The sequence below is a fragment of the Varroa destructor genome, unplaced genomic scaffold (genome assembly GCF_002443255.2).
Source record: "Varroa destructor unplaced genomic scaffold, Vdes_3.0 BEIS01000004.1, whole genome shotgun sequence".
In the NCBI taxonomy this organism is placed as follows: Eukaryota; Metazoa; Arthropoda; class Arachnida; order Mesostigmata; family Varroidae; genus Varroa; species Varroa destructor.
This window is the reverse complement of record NW_019211457.1, coordinates 14,436,123-14,458,787: the sequence shown is the minus strand read 5'-3', so window position 1 is coordinate 14,458,787 and position 22,665 is coordinate 14,436,123. Positions and strand designations below refer to the sequence as shown.

The following is a 22,665-nucleotide window of genomic DNA, read 5'->3' as shown; positions in this document are numbered from 1 at the left end:
TTTTATATCTAGCCCAGGTAAATGGAAGCGATGGGCAAAAAGTCAACTTTTAGCTTTCCAAGGGCGAAACGCCCGTTCGGCATAAAAAAATTTATAACCGTTCCAGGGTCTCGTTATGTATTACCGTTATCACATACTTTTAAACAACAGTTGTCTCAATTTTGTACATGTGGAAACTGAGCATCAAACGAGTAACGACCACAGCTCATGCGCTATGTCCCCCTCAATATTCCAGAGTCCTTTCTAGTCATATATATAGTTTTGAATTTCATGACGTCTACTGTTTCGTAGCGTGACTTACCGCGGTTATCTTCAATGTGTAGAATAGATATATATCGTACATCTATTCGCGATTGTATGTCCCTCTCCTTATTACCGAGTGCACAGTTTTCAATTTCATTACGTGTACTGTTCCCTAGCACGAACTAACATAGTTCCTTCAAGCTAGAAATAGAACACAACAGACAGTTGAGAGATGTATCGTACATCTATTTACGTTTATTCACGTTGCTCCACCATCTAAGGTTCTGTTTTTCGAGAGATTTCCATCAGTCCCGCCCGATAGGCTTTGTATTTATCCCCGCATTACCATACGTACTTCTATATCCGTATAGCGTTTGTACCAATTCGCATCTCAATATTACATTTGCAGCTTGTCTTTTCTACGATCTTCTCTAATGGACTCGTTCAAACGACCACCTTCATGAACTATGTCTTCATAATAATAATAGTTCTATATATTTTCCCTCTTGATAGTTCGTCTCTCTCATTCGTATAGTTTATACTTAATTTCTTTCTGTCCCGTTTTGTTCTCAATATTTCTCTAATCATGATAATAATAATAATAATAATAGTTAATAGCAATAATAGTCTATTCAAATTCCAAGTTGTTTTTGCGTTTCGCCTACTCGCCATTTGAATCGTTTTACTCTTTGCTTTTTCTGTCAACGATCCTCCCTATAGTCATCAACGGCACTCGCGTCGTCTTCGTTTGTTTTTGTTTACATGTTATTTACAATGACTGCAGGTAATGAGAAGTTGTCACCACTTTGTTGGTTTTAGTTATCGTTTTCTCCCAGGAAACGGTCCTCGGAACAGCTGTTGCAACCACGGTCATTGATCAACACTTAATAATATAAATAACGCTTTTCTCAATCAGTTTATCTCAAGTTCAATGATAATAAAAAAATTACACGAGCTCAAATAAGAGTAGATCGCACCTACGAGTTGCTTAAACTAGCATTGGTAACGATCAGATGCAATAAATATCCCATAAAGTATTTGTCTTACTTTAGGTTTAACTGTTCTCGAATCGGGTCGCTGCTAGCTAAATAATGAGTAGCATATGGCAGAAACGCGTGTGTTTATAAACTGCATTCCACAAGTTAGTGTGATAAATGTTTCCAAATGAAACGTAACATGTTAGCGGCATGATCCACCACCTCACGAAGCACCCAGTCGCTGTTGTAACATCAATAGCCAAAAAACAAATTCTGTGACACGTAATGAAGGATTTGTCTTTCATTACGCATTGTTTAACGAACTGATCGCATAACATAATAATTTATTATTACATTGCCGAAAAAAAAGTGCACGAAGTAAACAACTTAGTTTACAAATGAACTTGCTTTCGTAACATTTCATCAGAAAAGTAACAGCAGGATATTTCCATTGTCTCTTTAAATGCTATCTTCACTTGTTGCGGCTATCTGGTCAAGGCGCTACCCTAACTAAATCAATCTGAGTCATCCAAAAACAAGTGCTAATTTCACTCTCGTAGCTATGTAGGTATAAGCTGATTTTTATATTCGTTTGTAAATATTTAGATTTTTTCAATAGATAGAGCTTATGATCCTAAAAGATTAACTAACCTAGATCAGATAGTTTCGCTCACTAATAATCAACTTACTCTGTCCAGCAACACCGACCATCAAAAAGATCTCAACCTTGATTACCACGTTAATATATATATACCAATAATCTACCAAAGCTCAGGAAGCAGTAAAGCAATGTCTTTTTTGCTCACTAGTCTTTATCATCAACGACTTGGTAAAGTATTGTATCCACTACTTCAAAATATAGGGTACATCTATTTATAGTACATCCCTTTCGTTGCTTGCAGACAACAATAACTAAGTGATATTAAAGGCATATTCCTATGCACTGAAAATATCCTCATACACGCGTGTGCACGCACATCGTAGCCCTTACATGAAGTCACGTCTAATTTATGCATAGGATTTGCGTAAATTTTCCTATTTTTTAAACCAGTCACTTAATTTAACGATACAACTGGAATAGGTCTATCTCGCACTCCAATGACTTCAAATAGTGTGACATTCGTACCGATTTTATACTCAATTGTCACTATCGTACGTATAGTGACTAACTATTATTATCCACAAAGTATAAAAAAGAAGCATCCAAGCATCTCTGCATGTCGTTGTCACACACTGCAATCGTGACTAACTTGCAACGCAGAAAACAAACGTCCACTACTCGTTACTGTGCATCCATTCACGTTTCGCACACACAAAGACATACGTACAGATTGATACGACACTCAGACCCCGGCTGGCATATGAAGAACGGATACACAACTGAGTTCTATCGTTTTGTTGTATTTAACACTATCGCGTTCACAATCGACCCCTTCTTGCAATTATGGCCTGCTTAAATCTCACACAACTTTTCCATGTCGTCGGGTAACGTTCTGTTTCCTGGGGCAGCTGAAAGAGTGGGCCTGTGTCTTATGTTGTTTGAACATGTTAAAAACACCCATCGCGAAGCCTCTTGGGTGCAGCGTATTGCTCTAACTGCAGCAAGGTGGTACTTAGTGCACATCAAAATCTGTTAGGATATTACCTCCCGTGTAGTTCGTGGCGGCTTGAAGGAGTGAAAGGGCTTCGAACTGGTATTTGTAGTTGTACACATTGTTGCAGGAAGATACAGGAATAAATTTGTTGAGACGGCCTTCAAGTGGCTTGTAGCATGAGGTGATCAACAATCATCCTCTTAAACTATTATGTAAAATGAATGTCACGTCGTATATATTAAGGTTGTGTAGATATAAGGCTATGACCGGCACGTTGATAATTTCTTGTAACGTTGTGCTCTCGTCGTCGCTTTGTTGTTGTTATGACTAATCGATTGGTCGTAGCCGTGCAGTCTTCTTATGTCGTTCATTGCTGCTATTTTGCTCTGCTAGTCACATTTATATATTGTTGCTTGCTGTATATCGAGGGTCTGGGCACTTCATTTCGCTGGCAGCGCATCGTAGAGGATCTCCTTAGTGGCTGGTGGAAGCTGATCAGGAAACCGGATATCGAACGAAATGATCATATCACCACGTTTCGAAGGGTCCCTAGGATAGGGCAGTCCTTGGCCCTGTACACGTTTCGTCGTTGTAGGCTTAATTAACTGGGCACACAGAAGAAATAGGAACAGAGAGCAGAGCACAAGAAGACATCGTAGTTATATTAGTACACCCATCGATCAAACGATGTCGTGTGAGGACAAGCGTTAGAAAAAATCATTCCTGGTAACAACAAATCACACTACGAGATTGTATTATTGTATTGTATGTTCGTGCAGGAGAGAATCATATAGACAAAAGCAAACAAGTTAAATTGTGTGTTGCGCCAGTATAAGCTGTTATACTTAGTATCAGTTTAATTGTACACTACTGTGTCGTGATTGTTCGGCTGTTAATGCTCATAGCACCAGAGTTCTTACCTCATTGTAATGAAGTGATACCGTTCCGCCTTGTAGAGTCGGTACCTGGATTCGTGTCCCAGTCAGAGCTTCTCGGAGGGTAATCTTTGCCGTGTAACGAATGTCTACTCCGTCCCGTTTAAACAGTTCGTGTGGTTTGTCACGAATAATAAACACGATATCGGCAGGCGTCGTGCCTGGCGACTGATCACCCTCTTTCTGAAACGTGATCTTGGTCCCGGCTTTCCAACCGGGCTTTACGTTGATGGTTAACACCTGGTACAGTCATTGAGTTGCAAAGGAAACCGAATTAGTGAAATACCGAACGATCTCGATATTCAATCGACCTTCGAAACATTGCCATTCATCGGCACAGCTTTGAAGCTAGCTTGATAATAGTTTTAGGTACTGTGACATTTAGAATTCATGTGGAGCGCAAGCAGAGTGAGAAGCAAGGGAACATTCCCATGACTCATGCCAGGTATGAGTCGGTCTCGATTATATGGGACCTAGATTAGAAATTAGGTAGTAATGTCTGCTCATATGCCAAACGAAAAACCATTCAAGTTAACACGCATATTCCATTGCAACCGTATTCTGGCTGTTTCATTACAGAACGCAATGTCTTTCACTAATCCATCGCTTTATCTAAACACATCTTGAATTCATTTTGTTGACATAATAATTTATTTTTTAACAATTTTCATATTTACTTCGTTCATACCTTTTCTTCACGGCGTGTCGTTCTTCCGTCTGGAGCGAGAACCTTTCGAGAAATTTTCATCTTCTTTGTGCATCCCTTCAGAATGTCCTCGAGACTGACGAACAGATCATGCTCAACTGGAGGGTCTTGTTTCGGAGATTTTCGGGTGCCGGCGGTGAAGGACTGCGAGCGAAAAGCGTGATTCCTTAAACCAGGACCGAAGATGTCTCCAGCGTCGACATCCATGTGATCTTCAAAGAAGTTGCCACTAACGCCGCTACCTAAGCCAGTGCCGCTTAGATTGAAAAAGTTCTCAAACGGATTATCAGTGCCGAAAAACTGTGCAAATGTGGACATCGGATCGGTTGACGTGTAGAACCGCGTTCCACTGCCCGTGCCCCCTGGTCCTCTGCCACCGGCGCCTCCGGCACCTCCAACACGAAGACCCTCTTCGCCAAATTTGTCATAGGTTTCACGCTTTTCCTTATTCGACAAGATCTCGTAAGCTGAGCTTACCTACAGAGGAAGGAGAAGACATATCTAAGCAGTGCACCATGGAATACGCAGGTCGTACCGAAGTAGAACACTGGTGTTTGTCGGTTCGAATACATATAACCAATGGATTCAAGAAAATAGCATACAAGGAAGAGCGACCACATGATTGTCCAAATTTACTGCAACCAGTTTCGAAATTATAATACCGGATGTTTTTCAAGCCATAATAACAGTTGTATACAGAGAACGTGCTATGGGTTATAAATATAAAATTGGGATTTCGGTATAAAATTATACTATAGGCTTGAGAATACGTTTGAACAAGACAGCTTCTATTTAGAAATAAACTTGTTTGTTATGACAGTACCGTTGTTAGACTTCTCTATTGATATATCTATCGATAACGGTCTGTATTGGCGTTAAAAGCTGGGATTTTAGAACCCAGGTTAGACGGACAGTTCTAACCATTCAGAAAAAAATTTCTATGATCACCACGGTTTGTCCTGCCTGTATAGTAAACGAGAACAACCTCTGAAGTTTGAGAACTTCTGCTCTTGTAGACAGTAGTCCGCAAAACGCGCAACCGAAACAAGCTCTCAAGCAGCAATTAAAGCAACTTTTTGTTTGTAAATGCTACAACCTATAATAGCTAATAACAATCAAACCCTTTGGTCGAGTGATAGAGGACTATTACCTAGATATTTCTCACAGCGAGCTTTGCAATCAACAAAAGCATATTTGTGCTAAAAACAATTAATCACTGCTACTTACCTCTCGAAATTTCTCAGCTGCCTCAGGTGACTTGTTTTTATCTGGGTGATATTTAAGTGCCAACTTACGGTATGCTTTCTTAATTTCATCAAGAGTGGCATCCTTGGTTACACCAAGAATACTGTACAGATCCTTTGCCATTTTCTGAAATTGGTCGACAACACGGAGTATTGTATCATGTTATCTCAATGCCTCAGTACCGAAACCCTTTCTCACTTTACTCTATTTGATATATGTATCATTCGCTGTCTATATAGTCAGTTTCCAAAGAGACTTGTTTTAAATGTCAATCTTCTGCTTCGATTCAGTCAGTGCCTGTTCTGCTGCGTGTTAAGACCCTAATTTTCCTACTTAGAGGGAAATGACCAGCAGTCGTTTGTCTGCTCGTCATTTCCCTCCAACCCTAACGATAGTTTGTCACTGACTTTGTCCTTGATGCTTACAAATCTATCCGAACCCTTCCATAAATGATGAAGTATATCGAAGAAAAGAAGTTTATTCTTGTACTTCTTTCCTTGTTACTGAATGACGGCCGCTCACTGATCGGCATCTACGCCCGGTACTCGATCTACCTCTGAGACACTATAACACTTTCACCTTTTCCGTACGGAACCTCCCGATTCGCAACGATCCAAGGTATTGCGTCGCGTAGCTGACGGCATTCGATGTACGGCTCTCAGCGGGTAATCTTCGCGCTGTTGTCAGCAACAACAAAAACATCGATGCCAATTCACTTTATTATAAACTCACACAGCTGATCTCCTTTAACAAAGCTAGAAATTCTGTAGCGCTGTGTGCAGTTGCGCAACCTACGTCTAATACCATCACAATGACGTCAGTTTCCACAGACTACAACTCCAAAACTACGACTAGTAACGACTCACAGCCGGTACTGCGTGCACGGTCTTCTTTCTAAGGAAATCCCGACCTTTTTCGACTTTATCTCGATGATCTTGAAAGATCTCAGCGTGTTCAAATCAGTCTAGTTATATGCTTTATTATATTTATATATATATTTTTTTAATTGTCAATAATGCTGTGCTTTTGTAGGAAATCTTCTCTTGAAAGGGGGCTACTGTCGTTCATTTTCCTGATTTGTTGTTTAGATACGCTGCGTAGTACCCTTCCATATGCTATGATTACATTTCCTTCGTATCTACTTAGAATCTTTTTTCTCCTTCCCTTCGTAATTATTCAAACTTTGCTGCCACCCAGTACGTTGTGCAGTATGAGTTCAGCTGTTCGCCATCTCCTGCATCTCGTTCTCAACACTGATGCCTTCGCTTTAACGCAGGCGCCAAGCGTCCTACTTCTTATCCAAACCATTCGCCACCAGCCTGTCATATAAATTCAGCCACGACCTAGAACTCTTCCTCAGTCAAAACCTCTGCGATCTACTCACTATCAAACTACGGTAGACATCGCTAGTCGAAAATTGATGCCGTTGTTCTGTTTGACGTGGCTACGACATAATGAGGTTAAACGACCTATGAAGGGCCGTAAGGCCTCTTCGTCACCTCAGTATAGTATATATATAATAATATAGTAAATGACTCTTGTAGATGCAGTAATTCAAAGCCCATTTGTTATGCAAGGTAAGTGATAAGCGCGAATGAAATGATTGACTTTTCCTCTCAAAAATACAAGCCTTCTTATCACCATGGGTTGGGTCGGCTAACTTCGCGAAACAGCGTTCGGTTGGCACGGGCATCACCTTCCTGTACTCTCTATTGCACACTAACTTTTCACGCTGCCATCTACCCAAAGCGTATTGCCTTGCTTGCGAAAAACATTGCATAGAATGGAATCATATCCTACATAAACCCAGTCTGAAGACTGGACTTACAAGATAAACTGTATGATTGAAGGAAACCTGGGTCGATTGGTGAGTTAATTGTAAGGTAAGCAAATGCTGCAGAAATTCTGACACTGTTAGTAATTTTAATAATTACTAAACTAATATTTGTAATGTTGCTCTCCAAGATTGGCAAAGTAGTGCAAAATTCAAGATATCTTGAGACGTTCGTGACGACCATTCTAATTCAGTAGACACGAAAGGTTAAACAAGCTAAGAAAGAGAAGTTTCGGAAACTAGTTAGTTTCCGAATTTTTTTTTTTATTATTTTATACATTATTTATTATTTATAAATAAAAATTCCTTTAATCTCGTAATTATGTCATAACCTCGTCCAAGTGGTCAATGCTAGACTGCAATGAGAAGTTGAAGGTCGAAGCACCGTATGTCACCTCTCAGTCATATAGACCAGACTCGGTTAACTTAACCTCAACAGCGGAGCGACCAAGGACGCTGCGTTAGTTCTGCAAATTCATTTAGATACAAAACTCTCTCACCAGGAATAGCCTAAGCCAGCAGAAGCGATTGCCCATGTATTTGTGTAAAGTCTTGTGCGATTCACCGAAATAATTGCAATTTACCTACACGTAACGAACTAAACCATGCACCCTCGCTATGAATAGCAACTGGGGCTGTTTGCTTACTGGTACGACACCTCACTCACATAATAATAACAAAATGATACTTAAAGGTAATGTCGTCAACATTAGTCATCATACCGAATCCGATCGACTAAACGTTACTATACATATCCAGGGCTATTTTGGAAAACATATGCAGCCCTACGTGCCATTGGTGTCATGGAAAGAATTGTCGGACATGGCTCAAGGCAGATTTTCGATAACGAGTGAAGCACATGTATAAAAAGTGTTTGTCAAACAAATTGCTATCTAATGTGGGAGGTTCTTATGACGAAGCGAACACTGTTCTAATTACACTGTTTTTCAAACAATATTACAATCTAGCTAATAAGCTTGACACTCACCCAGGATTCGACCCACCAACCCTCCACTATTTAGTCAAAGCACCGGTCAAAGCTGCCCGCACCATAAACAGAATCTGTTTTCAAAACTTTTGATGACTCCACTCTGTAACACTCCAATCGCATATGCAATTCATGCGACACCGACAGTCAAAGCAAAACGTCCCCGTTATAAGACATTCGTACCAGCCAAGAAAATTTCAAAAAGTAAATGCTTGTATGTAAAAGTATGCTTGTGTTATGAGCTGGTATGTGCTACACTGTGTTCTAAATTGAAAAATGGTTTTATTGAGCCGGTTAGTTGTTGCTCGCCAGCCTAGGTAGCCGACCCAAGCAGCCAGCCTTGAGCCGAATAGAAAGTAACAATCAAGCGTCGTCGCTTTGAGAAAGCGACTTACCAATCAGTACCATTTTGAGTCAGGAGAATGCGCTACGCTTACGACTGCTGCTGATAGTCGTCAGAAGAACCATGAGAAAGCGGCATGCACATAAACGGCTTCTTGCCCGACCCGAGCCTTACACTTATTTAGAAATGGTCTGAGCACCGAATTATGCACTACGGCGCCGAATGTGCGATTGTTAAACAGGAACTTACCTATTTATTGCGCATTCGACAGGATTTGATTATAGAAACAAAAAATAACAATACTACAACATCTCAAGAGAACGAGGGCGTTCTCATTCAACTTACCACAACCATTTCGGCGATTCTATACTATTTCTTAATGGTCCTCAGACTATGATACGAATAATACGTAATACCGCACTAGCCTTCGGAACAGATACAGCTTACAGATACACCTTTCTCCTCGCTAAGAGTCCAGGCAGCTCTTACACAACGATATGCCGTAATCAATTTAATACTGGAGTTTTGCAACACTGGCGGCCACCGGAACCCCTGCTGTCAGTCAGTGACGTTATGCCAAACAGCTAGGAGCACACCCACGCGACAATTCTCACCACAAACGAACAAACGAAAAATCGTCAGACTAGTCTTCCATAGAGAAGTAGTAAATCCAAAAAACTTTCAAACACTGATAGCTTCAACAAGCAAGTCTACGACAACATGAAAGTGCAAACAGTCATTATATTCTGCAATATCGTGCTAACACACATTAGCTATACCAATGAACGTGATTAAACTCCTGCCTCTACAACAATGGCGTCTAAGCACTAAACATATTAATAAAGCAATCTTCTCTAGTCGTCGTGCGGCTTAGTTCCTCGGTAATAACTGTTGGATACTGGGTATCCGGCCTCGTTGCTGATCGCAGATGAGAGGCAAGGGTCACAAAGATGACGTCAAAAGCGAACGGAAAGGAGATCACGAAAAGCGAGTGGAAATAATGTGACTCTCGATCGAACGAACGATTGGAAGCACATACAACGATGACGACAAAAACGACAACACCAATAACGAGACCCAGAACCAACCACGTCAACTTATAACCGCTAGCAAGCGGTTCTATTCGGCAGTATTATTCAGTCAAGCATACGACAGCTCATTGCGAATGCTGGTCCTCGGTCATCTAGTACACAGATGCTTGCATAGGTGAGGGTAGCCGGCCGCCAGGCCCTCTGCCACTATGAAAACCGGAAACCGGGAACTCTGACCCACAAATGAAAAAATATGTACGTGTTCTACACTACATCTGATTCAACCTAAACCAAGCTTCGAAACAAAGTTCATTATATAGGATGCGGCCCGGCCCTGCTCAGTTAAACGGCTAATAATGGGAGCACATGTCGATGTGACGATGTGAAAGCACTACAAGCTGTGCCGTAAATCGTTCGGTCCGGTCTTGGACTGAGATCGGGCACAGAGTGGTAGCCATCACGCAACTGTCATTTTACAGTGAATGAGTCGATGCAAGAATCTACGCGATGTTTAGTCCGATGTCATGTCAGAAAGTTTGCAAATACGGTTTCCCGGTAACAGTGCTTTGCCTGCTCTAATTTCAGTGTTGTGAAAGCTTTTCTCGACGTCATGAATATTTTCAACTCGTTAATTGCAGCAGCTTGTCTATTCCGTTTATCGGTGCTGTTGCTTAGATTAAGACGCGTTTAACACTAGTGACTCTAGATTGTCATGTTGGCTGATTGACAAATTGGCTTTCGATTGTCAAAATAAGATCTGTCAGTTACTTATTCCCAGCATATCACACAAGCTGATTGGGAACCTTCAGATTATTACTAACTTAAATGGTTCAGTCACTGTTACAGGTCCATGCATTACAATCATATTGAAGACTGATGGGTGATGGCTCGTGACGATCGCCACTGCGGCGAGTCGTCGTTGGAAGGTCGAATTAATTTCGTGTACGACATCCGATTATCCTCTTTGTTCATGCGACCTAGTTAGGATCCGACCTCCACTGGCAGCAGGACAGACACGATAAATTAGGCCAAGCTGGGTTTCCCCTGCCAGACTGCGGTCTGCACACACAAGTGACGGCCAATCTTGCTACCATACAAGAGGTACGATAAGGCCAGCTGTACTCTCGCATAAATCGTGGCGTTATTATCGTCATCTAGGTAGTCTTTCAATAGTGGAAACAATCATGATCTCGCTACATTCATAAATACACGAAATATATGTATATATTCAAAATGTGCGAAGCGACTTTTCTCAGACCGCCAATGGACATACATGTATAATTAAAGTTCATTAAATTAAGACTGTACGACATAATTGTTCAAAAATTGTTTTTGCCAAGACCCTATTATATAGTAGCGCGCGAAACAAATTTATAGACACAGATTAACACGTTAGTAAGAGTTTTCTTTTTCTTTATCCCAGTAGGTCACAACATGGCTTGTTGATAAAGACAGCACTTCGCCGTTTGTAATAGCTAAAATTGGTTCCGTTTAGCGGATTGGTTCCGTCATATGTTACCATTAATGCTTCACAGACCAATTGACCCAGCACCACTAACAGCAAATGCAATGAACTAAGCCGCAATGGACTAACAAAAGGACAACCCAACCAGAAAAGGTGTGAATAATGCGCGGATTCCTCGTACGTCATTTCATGAAGAATGAGAAAGTTAGTAAAAACAGTTAAAATGTAACCCGCGCTTTCACTTCCCTTACGCCGCGTTTCTTTATAAGATGGTGTGATTTTTTCATTATATAAAATATACGTAAGAATCAGTAATATTCATCCACACGCATAACCTCCTTTTTTGTTCTGTATATTTGTTGCTTACCTCTAAAGGGCACAGTTCATAAACCTTGTACGGCTATTTTAAATAATATCTCTGCATGATAGTCGTGCTGGAAAACTGTTCACCGCAGTGCTTTATTGACGCAATGATAGCATGACGTAATATCAGTTGCGAAGTGCGCTCGGATCAGTTCTGGCATTTCAGTTAGCACGATTCAATGTATCCATTCTGGATAGCTCGCCCATCCCAGAGCAAACACACATAACGTTGCTGTCTTTTTTGATCTGAAAATGTATATGAATGCTTGACCTATGTATGCAACCTTACTTGTCGTGAGCGTATATGCCGCCATTAAATGGGCAACAGGCAACTAGACATGCTGTTAGCCTTTATGGCCTGTATGTTCTCTGTGTTTTTCCTAGGATTCCATCATACAACTGGCTCCCATGGGCTGTTACCACGGTGCCATAAGTAATGACAATCAAGACTGAAAGAGGAATTGCTTGCAGATTGTCCGCCGCTACTGCGCGATTAAAAATAAGCGGCTGTTTATTTACAGAAAAGTTGAAGATGACAACTCTGGAAGTGGAAGTATTTCAGGAACTTTTACACAAATATATGCTCTTCAATTAAGGTTCAGTTGTTGCTCGTGCAGTCTCACACAGGCTCACCACTTCTATATGCTAAGTAAAACTTCACTTTTTTTTAAGTTATGCGCAGTAATAGCGCTGTCTTGATGCTATTTATCAACACTAGTCCTTGCACCATACATCCTTGCATGAAGTGAGACTACTTGCGTTTATCCCGGTTAGGATTTCCGCCAAGTGGCGATAGCGAGTACAGTGGAGTTTTCACTACTCGTTTGGAAATATTGATACTATTCCCATGTTGGTGCAGTAGTAATGGGTTAAAATAACTAAACTTAAAAACTCGTGGCGATATGGCTAGAAACCTGACGTGGACACAATTCGTGCAAGCAGGAGCCAGCCTCCTGTATCATTCATTGTCTAACGGCACTATCGACTTTCGATATCGATGTTGGCATAAAATCATCTATGAAGCGAATAAGTTACTTCTGTTCACAATTCGTATCTCCGCTATTTTGTTGGCCACCGCGATGCATGCAATCATACAGCGTGCAGACGCTGACTGGTGACACATGCACAAATACTCACAGACCATTAGTATACATATTATAGTCATCAACCACTGATCGCATTTCACACAGCCGCCTCCTCCTGCTTCATGTGAAAAGCTTTAGACCGTATGCAGATCGAGAAAGCGCGTTTTCCTTTGACGCTTTTCCGCCCGAACCAGCGCCATTTGCCTATGGCGACGCCAGTATAAACAGTTCATGATGATGACGATGATGTGGGCATTTACCAGGCAATGATGGTTCGCGCCGATGACCTGAACCAGAAAAACGCGGCCGCCATTCAACGAAAGAAGGGCAAGGCTTTCAAGAGAAATTAGGAAACCTCGTTCACCGTTTGTGAACGATGTGGCGTCACTATAACTTGTACTTAGCCATGAACATGCGGACTTAACGAATGATTTGGTCCTTTGTCAGAGTTTGTCATGAAGATCTATTGGTGAGAAAAAGAAAATGACAACTGTAAGTACCAATTAAATTTTTTTTAAATCGGCGTTACAGTACTTTCTAGCTTTTATTTAATTCTTTAAATTTCGATATACACCACGTTCATGTGGGAGACTGCCATGTATGTTTACTTAGCAAAGTCAAGATCAATAATCATGCGAATCACTTGCCCATTCCTTCAAATTAGTGCATGTATATACGCGAACTGTAACCGTATTGATAACCGTATTATTCGATTTAATTAGGGATAGATGGAAGTACTACGTTGGGCGTAAATATGTTGCAATAAAAACAGCGAAAACTTATTTTTTGAATCATATTTCAAAATACTCTTACCCACAGCGCTCCACACCGCAGAAGTTGAATTATACGTAATATTACAGTATACTCAAAGTTTTTCGGACCTCAATGAATAATCTTCCAACAGACCTCTCGTATGATTTAGCCAATATATGTGACAGTGGGTAAAATTACCTTATTTTTTCCATATTCCATTATTATTATTATTATTGTTATTACTCTATCCAATAGCCGTTTGGCATGTGTTTGTTAAAAAATCCGACTTGCCGAAAATGAAAAATTACGCAATATTCACCAATATGGAAAGCGTCGTTTTATACATCTAAGCATTTATCTAAATGCTGAAAATAAACGTACAGCATACGCTTCGTGTACTCATTTGTGGCTTAACGTATTCTTTTTTTTGTGGCTTAAAGTGCCAACAAGTGCAATGGTACACCGCAGTTATTGACATTATGCTACGTCCACAACCTGTGTTTGACCTAGGTCACTTACCATCAATAGCTCCATGAATCTTAAAAATTGCATATACGTTTTTTGTTTTAAGATTTTAAACTATGAACCATTATGACTGTTGATCAGCTATCTTCCTAGTCTCGAATAGTGCAGGCTTTCGGCAAACTAAGTCTCCCAGCAATCGTTTCGCATGCACTACGGAATTAACACATCCAATCTACTGTAGTACTGTTGTACTACTGTAGTAAAATTTTTAGGTTTTTCTCGCGTTTACAGCGTTTGTTGTTCCGAGAATACATACAATCTGGGACACTCAAAAGTAAAGTTTCTCTGTTATATAAGCCGAAATATCCTTGAAATTGTTAGTTGTAGGTGCAGATGATACTACGTACCACGCATTCGCCAAGCATATTACTCCAAAAGCCGTAACATTAAATTTATATTCGTGAACGACATCTGAGTCATTCGTCGCTATTTGCTTAGTTCGTTCGATCGAAATTTCTGAGGCAAGTTTAACGGGCCCGATTGCTATCGCAATTGTCATACACTGATAAGGCATAGGTAGTTAGAAGTTGTGGACGAGCCATATAACTATGTATTATATATACCCGCCAAATCATGGGTTTTACGATTGAACTGAACGTTACCTATTGGTAACGCCCTCGACCCTCTGCATAAAAGCGAATAACATCTGATGATCGCAAAGGAACATGACATCGCAACAAAAAAAAACACTGCGATGATAGTTGGCAATGTTTGGAATTTGACTTTCGTGAAATTAAAATTCTGAACATTTTATTATGATATATCTTTGAAAGAGAAACGCGAATCGTCTGGTAGAGCGCACTGTAAAGGTTTTTAGTAAAATGAATGAAGTCAAATAGAAAAGGTGAACGGGAATTCCTGATGCGTTGTTTATCGAAGAAATATGCGGGTTATATCAAAGGAAACAGCAACTCCGCTCTACAGTTCTAATGTAACGTAAACACAGCTGCAGTTAAAGGAACTGCATTCGCCTTCATAAAATTGATAAATTTCACAAAGGCGCATACAGTTGAAGTATAATATAAAGAATATGATCTATAGCGTAAACATTTGGGAGATCCCGCTTTGAATTTATTCAACTGGAAAGCAATTAATCACTCTGATAGTTTAAAAATACATTGCTACGGAAGGCATATTTTGCCAGACAGAAATTCCGTTTTAGCTACAAATAGAAGCCTAATTTGCCAGCTTCGCTAGACAAAAAGCTATACCCCACGAGTCTTTTGTTTGTGGATCATCCTCGATTTTTTTCCGAAAGTACCGACATCGCTCAAACTAAAGTACCATGCTAGCAGTGCATTTCTCTGCTTACAAAAGCGTGAGCTCTTATTTCACTAATATACCTAGCTTTTTTCAGTGTCAGTAAACATATAAGCAAATCATGTTATGGGTGTTCATCGTATCACGCTTGTCATATTATATCGCCCTCTTATATTATCATACATATTGCTACAATATCATCTAATATATGGTTCTTAGGTAAATTTGAAACAAGAAAAGAACTTGTTTTGTCCTTCTTGTGTTAACGTACGCCAATCTGTATTCACTTCATCGCTATTGCACTACAATGGGCTGATATCGGTAGGCAAGCAGGCAGACGATCAACTGCGTCATATACAACGCGCGTAAGCAAACTGGACGTGGTCCATAAACAAATACGTTTAGTCATGCATATATGCCAGCGGCTTTGGAGTAGTAACAGTCATTCGAGAACAATTAGAATTCTCATCTTTGTCTGAATCGACACCGCGTAACAGTCCCCTAGATATGTGATTAATATCAAGTAGGGTACTACTAGCACTACTGGAATGGGTAGCCACCACATTCATTAGGAGCAGCGACGGATGACTGATCAATAAAGGAAATTCGGCTTCAAACAGCTTAATCTAAAGGGGGAATGGAGGCAAAGTGAATCGATGAAATCTATCCAATCAATAGTACTACCTATACTATTCAGCTACTAGATTAACTAGACTTTGTTTGATTCGATCTGAACGGTTGACTAACGCGTGTTTAGATTATATTAAATCAGTCCATCTTACAGCCATATCGCTTCCACGCTACAGAGATGTTTGTTAGCTTGTGGGGTAACCATCTAATTTATTGCTACACTTCACATCTGGCGGTTAGATTGTTTCAAAAAAGGTTAGGCAACGATTCATACATAGGAGAACCAAATTAAGAGCAGGTTGAAGTGGCGGCATAGACGCGAACAGGGGGCCGCCTGTTTTGTATTAGGAGACTTGGTAATTCCCTGTTTTCTTTTTATTCTTTTTCTTTTAGACAAAGCTTTACATTTGTCTGAAAAAGGCTTAGTATCGACGGCGGCTTTTCGTTTAGGTATGAGCAGACTTGTGATCCATGAAGCAGGGTAGCTCTTCCGGATGACGTCGGCGATTAATGCAAACGAATCTGAGCCCGTGATGCTTTCAAATATTTTCCTAGGTCCTTCATGCACATCGCCTTAAAGCGACTTATCCATCTATTGGAAATTGTCAGAAACGGCGCGTTGAGGTCATTGCTGCAAACGATGCAGAGACGTTAAATTTCAATTTTTTTCAGGTACTGTATGTGAAGCATAAAGCAAATCTCTTGGATCTCTTTCTCTGGTCCATAATCCTATCGTTACGAACTGTATCGGTGTATTGTAGCTTGAAAGATGTTGAAGCTTGCTAGCAAAAACTTGCACCCGCCATCTGCTCCTGACTGGAGCAGATATTAGTAGTAGACGATACGCAGGTTAGTTGGCGCCTTTGTAAAAACCTGAAAAGGCCTACACAATTCTATGAAGACGTGGTTCACATTAAACCATATTATGATAAGAAAACTAACTCATAAGGCTGTGTTACAACTGGCTTACGTGAACCGTTTGCGCTTTAATGTAGAAGTCAGTAACAGTCAGTATTACACGCATGTATGCCTTAGATGCTAAGGTTTATGTCTCCTCCACTAAAAATGACGCGAAGCATTTTCTCATTAAACAGTGCGTTAATAAGCACATACACGGCTAGTTTGACGTGAGGCGTGCATCAGCTTGTAACAGAGCAGGGCTCAAACCTTACAACAAGAAATAAGTCGCTGGCGCCATCTTTTGTCACGCCCAAGTGTCGCAGGTGGAGTAACGACAAGGGCACTCGACGATACAAAACCAGAACCGCTTTCCATTCGTAACTAAGCAGGTCAGCGCCACGCTTCGGTAGAGTATCATCTTTATAGCGGTATGCGTCTCACTGGCAAAAGAAAAAAGCAAGATGCATAGAACAACTTCCTAATTCCGCCATTACTGCTAATGTAGCGCACGCCCGTTTCAGGTCAAAGTTGCATTGGCAATATATCATACACCACACTCTTGGGCATTCTCAACACTTTAAAGAAGCTAGATAAGCTAACCAATAACAAGGAAAACCTGCGGTTCTCTCTACCGTAGCTGTCACTTTTGCGGGGAAATGAAAGGGTGTAAGACTGAAAGATTTTGAGCAGAATCATCTTGCCGGTTCCGTGGTAGCCCGATGCGTCGTCGGTGCCTACTGGTCCCGGTAATGACTAGTTGGCCATGCACGGCCCAAGAACATGCAACCCCTCGTACGATGTACACTAAGATGAGGCTTCAGGACAACGCACAGTAATCTTTCTACCACAACTCGACAGCGTCTGCCAGCCATAACCATCCGACATCAGCGCTCAAGCAGGCAACTGACGCGAGCAAACAAACAAGCGACAAAGCAACAAGGAGACCGAATATACGCGCCTCGCGCCGAAAAGAACCGAACCATATAAACCGCGAATGAAACGAAATGAACAACAGCAGCTCGTGCTCAAGTACTCAGCGCACCAAACAAGAAGACTTAATGACGGGTAACGACAAAAATGGCGGCGTTGGTCATTTTGTCTGAGGTAGTCTGTCTCAGCCAGAGATCTGAGCTACACAACCTCAGGCCATCTGCAACCGCTGCAGCTGCTTAAGCCACTTACGAATAAGTCAGCGCTATTGGTGCCACCGACATCGCCACCTAACTGCGTTCTATGAAAATGAGAGAGGAATAACAGTAGACTTCAGTCGTTCAAGAGCGCTTGGCTACTAGTGTCCTGTAGATGTTTGTATGTTCTTTTTGCGAGCGAAGAAGCACAGCCGTTTGTTCTCATACGCTTGTGAGGATCGGACAAGCTTCAAGAGCTGTCTCAGCAGCTACGGGTAGTAACGGCTGCAGCGTCAGTAATCTCAGACTGGCTTGTTTTGTCGAACCATACGTCACGGTGCGTCATCTATTTAACTGGCGTAGCCCACTCTGCCCAGTGTGGTCTACGCTGGGCTACGTAAAATAGGCTAGGAAGGTGGGTATAGGTCATAGAGTGGGTTAGCAGCCATTTAAGCCGGCGGAACATCTGCTTGCTGTAAAGCCCATAGGAGGGTAGAATCATAAGATCAACAATATTCACGTATATTCATGTATGGTCGTAGTAGACGCGTGCGTTCATAGCGACTACTCTACTGTCTCTTTGTATGTGCATATTAAGTAGTTTAATGGTGAAAAATTAGCTCCATTTAGCAACCTCCATGAGTTCGAGAATATCGATAGATAAAATGAGACGTTGGCAAGCGACAACGTCAGATGTCAGCAGCATTCACACCCATGGAGTGACGACAATCGTCCCCTTAGCTCTGAATCGAGTAACAATTTTCTTGTGATGGTGCTGTCTATGCCACACTTTGTACAAACATACCCTGGTAATAGAAATATTCGATGGTCTGGCTAAATCGAGAGCACAATGCTAAGCTATAGAATATACCAATACTAATAAAAGAAACGGGGCATCAAAGTGTTTCTTCCAGCAACGCATGATAGATTCGTGGTAATTGACGTGCAGTTTAGTACTTGTCAAGGTATGTTCATTCACATACAGTATTCTAAAGATCGTCTTATTTTTCTGAAAACCTGTATTACACATACGTTGCGAGCGAAGCTTAGTTTATTCTAATACAAAACCAACAAAAGCTCATAGTGATGGGGGCAAAAGATTCAGCCTGGGGATATGATAACGTCCGCGATTGTCAAATGTCTTTGCTCTGTGCGAACAAGAGTGAGATTATAAGCTTCCTCTTTTGACGGAAGTCGACGGTTTACGTTATTGCCAGTTTTCCGCAGGCTTCTACTAACTTTAGGCTTCCGATAACTAAAGGAAAAGTTCTCAGAAGCCTGGTGAAAACTCTTCCTTCGGAGGGAACTTTTATTTAAAGCGGGAGGAAAATCTTCAAGATCTGAAAGACTGAAATCGCAGAAAAGCAATTTCTGATAAACCAGGAATCCCTGTACATACATAGCGACGACAAAGTGCAAATTGCCATTTGGTTGTCCAGATAAACACCAATCGTTTTTTTTTTTTTTTTTTTTTATTTTCCTGCTACCAGCGTAAATCCCGCAGTATTTTTTTGGATCGAGGATATTTGAGCGACACTTTGACACTACCACACCTATCACACACAATATCGCTTCCCGCACGGTTTGCGGATTCTTGGCGGATTAGAGAAGGAATATTTTGAAAATGATTAGTGAATGGTGAAGGTCCTGAATCAATGGTCTGATCATGGCAAACGGAGCTTGTATCACATAAACACAACTCAAAAGACTCAATAAAAACAAAACTGACACCTTTAGCAGATACAAAAAAAATATATTTTACTTACAGACAGTTAATAGCTCCGGAAGTGAATGCACCGCCATTTAAAGATATGGTATATATCCTCGAATGGTACAGTTTCTCTGAAAAATTTTCATTACGATCTATGACGGCGTGTTTGCCGTGGATGCTGCCTAAACACTTTGTATATACGTATAATAGAGTAAAATTTATATATCTAATTCCTCTCCATAGTATAAAGCACCTATCTTTTAGCTAAACTGAGCGACATCAGCAATAACCGATAAAATAAAAAAACAATGAAGACATCAAGGATAATAGATCTATTATTAACTATTAGACCGATGGGGACAATCTAAAGAGTATTTCACATATTTTCACTAAAAATGACGTTGCTACATTTCAAACAGAATCTTATAACGATTCAGTTGTATGACTTTCTTCGCACTCTACGTAACAGCCGCCAATCTGATAACGATGAGCACGTAACGCACTGGTGACGTAAAGGTCGAGTTACTCATCATTTTACTTGGAAATCTTTTTTGCTTGTAGAGGATTTGCAATGCATTATTGTCTCTTGTGTGTGGCACAACAAATTTATAACGAACACAAAACAGCGTGCGTTTATAGAAACTTACCTCTGTATTATATAATGAGTTTCCCCGTTGTAGTGTGTTACAATCTTCTTGCCTCTAAGCGAGTTCGAACAGTTCGTTGGGTCGCGCACGGCGCCGCCGCTTGGGCGATGGCTTACACAATGATTGCCTTTTGTAGGGGTTCACCGCTACTCATAGGCTACTAAGTACAAACACACAGATGAACGAGTAAGCTTGATTCTAGATGTTCTGTTGTCAATTTGCTGGGTTACGTTAAGTGGCAGAAACAACTTTCCTGGGGATGCAGGTTTGTTTTGGCAACGTACAAAAATGCTTGTTGTAACCAATCTTGAGGACCAAACACTGCTTTCGAAAGGGAAACTGAGAACGGGATTCTACAGGAGTTTATTCAATCGATTTATTAGAGAATTGCAGAAGTTCGTTACAAGCTAACGTAAATTCCGCTCTTTGCGAAACACTTAGTCCCTCCAGGTTAGGAATAAGGAACAGACGCCCAAAAGCCTGTAGTCAGACGAGTGCTTTCTCCACAACACCAACGCAATTGCTTACAAACAAAAACACCTAACAACAATGCATATTGCATTGGACTGTCGTGCTAGCACGATCAAAACGCTCTCATTTGATTGTAGTACTAACAGACCACAAATCTAGCGGACAGAGGAAGCGTGTTATACAACAAAGTACTACTTCACGTTATAAATAACTATGTTCCAGCTGGCGCAATACTTCGGGCCTGTTCAATGGTCCTGCAGGAAGACAGACATAGCGCGTATCGACAACACGGCTTCTCACAAACCTTGACTCTACAGCACAGCTACTATACCAGTGTACGACGTTCGGCGTTTAGACACCATACGTTACCTTGGGGACAGTTGCGGCCAGCGGCAGCACACTTCCGTTTAAGCACCACTGACTGAATAGCATAATCCTCTGCTGGCCACTGTTCTGTAGCAGCAGCAGCAGCTGCAGAGAGCCAAGCTGCTCAGCAAAGGCCCCTGACCGACAGTATCACGCCCCGTAGTTCTTTATGTGTCCGTGCAGGGAAGGCACTGCTGTCGGCGTGCGTATTGGTGGCCCAACCACGTCGTGATACATATATAAGTGCGATCACCGGTAGTAAATTATCGAGGGCCTGGCAAAAGCGCAGAGATCGCGAACGGTAGCGTAGTTCTCGTTGCTTCTCGTCTTCGCTACTCGTAACGCTCACGACGAACAGTGCGATACGACAGAGGAACGATCAAACTCGCTGCAGCCGCAGACGACCACAGCCCACATTCGCACAACAACAGGCTACAACTACTCACTCCTCCTGCTGTGTTGCCCTACTCGAGTGTGGACCTATGCTTACTTGCATGCTGTCTGGTATCCTGTGACTTGAGATAAGTCTACCAGTGAGCAAGCTTATACTGCCACTGGTGGGAGAAGAACCTGGCCACACCAGAACCAAGATGGCAATGGCCAGTACGTAGCTGGCTTATACTGTCGAGCGAAAACTGTCCGTCTTCTTCGACTCTTGTACTGTGTCGTGACACTGGAGAAGCAGTATCTCTCGAGGTACTGCGGGTCGTTTTTTCTAGAAAAACTAGTTTCCAACTGTAACCGTTACAGGGGTACAGGCACACACACACGACGCAATTGTAGAAGTACGACCACAGTGGTGTACTGTCCTAGCCAGACAAGGCGGGGGCACTTTACTGAATTTATGATGACAAAATGACAGCTTATTTGCGTTTTGTCACTGCTATCTAGCCTATGTAGCTGCTACCCGATACCTCCTTACCAGTAATAATAAAAGCCGGTAAATCCGGTATGATCTACTCTAACCCGATTGTTTTTGCAACAGCTCACTTGGTTCTCGTTTTTTATTTTGCGTTGTAGTCTCCTTAGTTGTTGAAACCTCGCTGTTATTGCTAGTATAGCCGTTGGCTGTTGGTCTCGCTGTTTGATGCTGCTCCTGGAACCACTGCTTATCCTATGGTGGACTCGTTCTAATCGTAACAATGAATGAGCTTTCCATTTAGTTCAGTAAGATCACAGGGAATCTTATCTCCCTTCGACAGGACCGCCACAAGCTTACCAACCCGATTTGAAACGACTTCAAGCAGTTCACGAAGTTACGGAAAAACCCATAAACAGGTATGGAGAAGTATAAACAACAGTTGCAATTGATACAAGTTCGCACATCACTGAGCAAACAAATATCGATGATAAGTTCGGCAGCGATTTTTGCCAGCGGCCACGATATCTCAAGCCGCGAAGGTTCCAGATCAAAGTATGACGAGTGGCTCCCTCTCGCGAATCAGTGGCGCAGCACCGAAATCGA

At 41.5% G+C, this 22,665-nt stretch overlaps 1 protein-coding gene and 1 long non-coding RNA gene across 8 annotated transcripts in view; one reads left to right on the top strand and one right to left on the bottom strand.

Annotated features, from left to right (window-relative positions):
- The window catches only part of LOC147755874 (uncharacterized), a 48,078-nt gene that overhangs the window by 15,697 nt on the left and 9,716 nt on the right, over positions 1-22,665 (top strand). The gene's annotated exons all lie outside the window — the stretch shown is intronic.
- Positions 469-22,598, bottom strand: LOC111249671 (dnaJ protein homolog 1-like). Of its 5 annotated transcripts, none has more exons than XM_086986317.1 (6): positions 22,191-22,598; positions 20,364-20,523; positions 5,684-5,827; positions 4,439-4,933; positions 3,736-3,990; positions 469-3,420 (listed from the first exon to the last, which is right to left on the bottom strand). In XM_086986317.1, exons 3-6 carry the CDS (start codon positions 5,822-5,824, stop codon positions 3,256-3,258), a joined length of 1,056 nt encoding a protein of 351 aa, XP_086842443.1. In that variant the 5' UTR covers positions 5,825-5,827; positions 20,364-20,523; positions 22,191-22,598; the 3' UTR covers positions 469-3,255. The 5 variants fall into 5 exon arrangements, with proteins under 5 accessions (XP_086842443.1, XP_086842444.1, XP_022659591.1 ...); XM_086986318.1 differs by having other exon boundaries at positions 20,364-20,520; XM_022803856.2 differs by having other exon boundaries at positions 20,364-22,598.

Coding starts and splice junctions, on each gene's coding strand:
- LOC111249671 (XM_022803854.2), bottom strand. Junction 4,934..5,683: donor CAGCTGAGAAATTTCGAGAG/GTAAGTAGCAGT, acceptor CTTCCTCTGTAG/GTAAGCTCAGCTTACGAGAT. Junction 3,991..4,438: donor CGACACGCCGTGAAGAAAAG/GTATGAACGAAG, acceptor TGACTGTACCAG/GTGTTAACCATCAACGTAAA.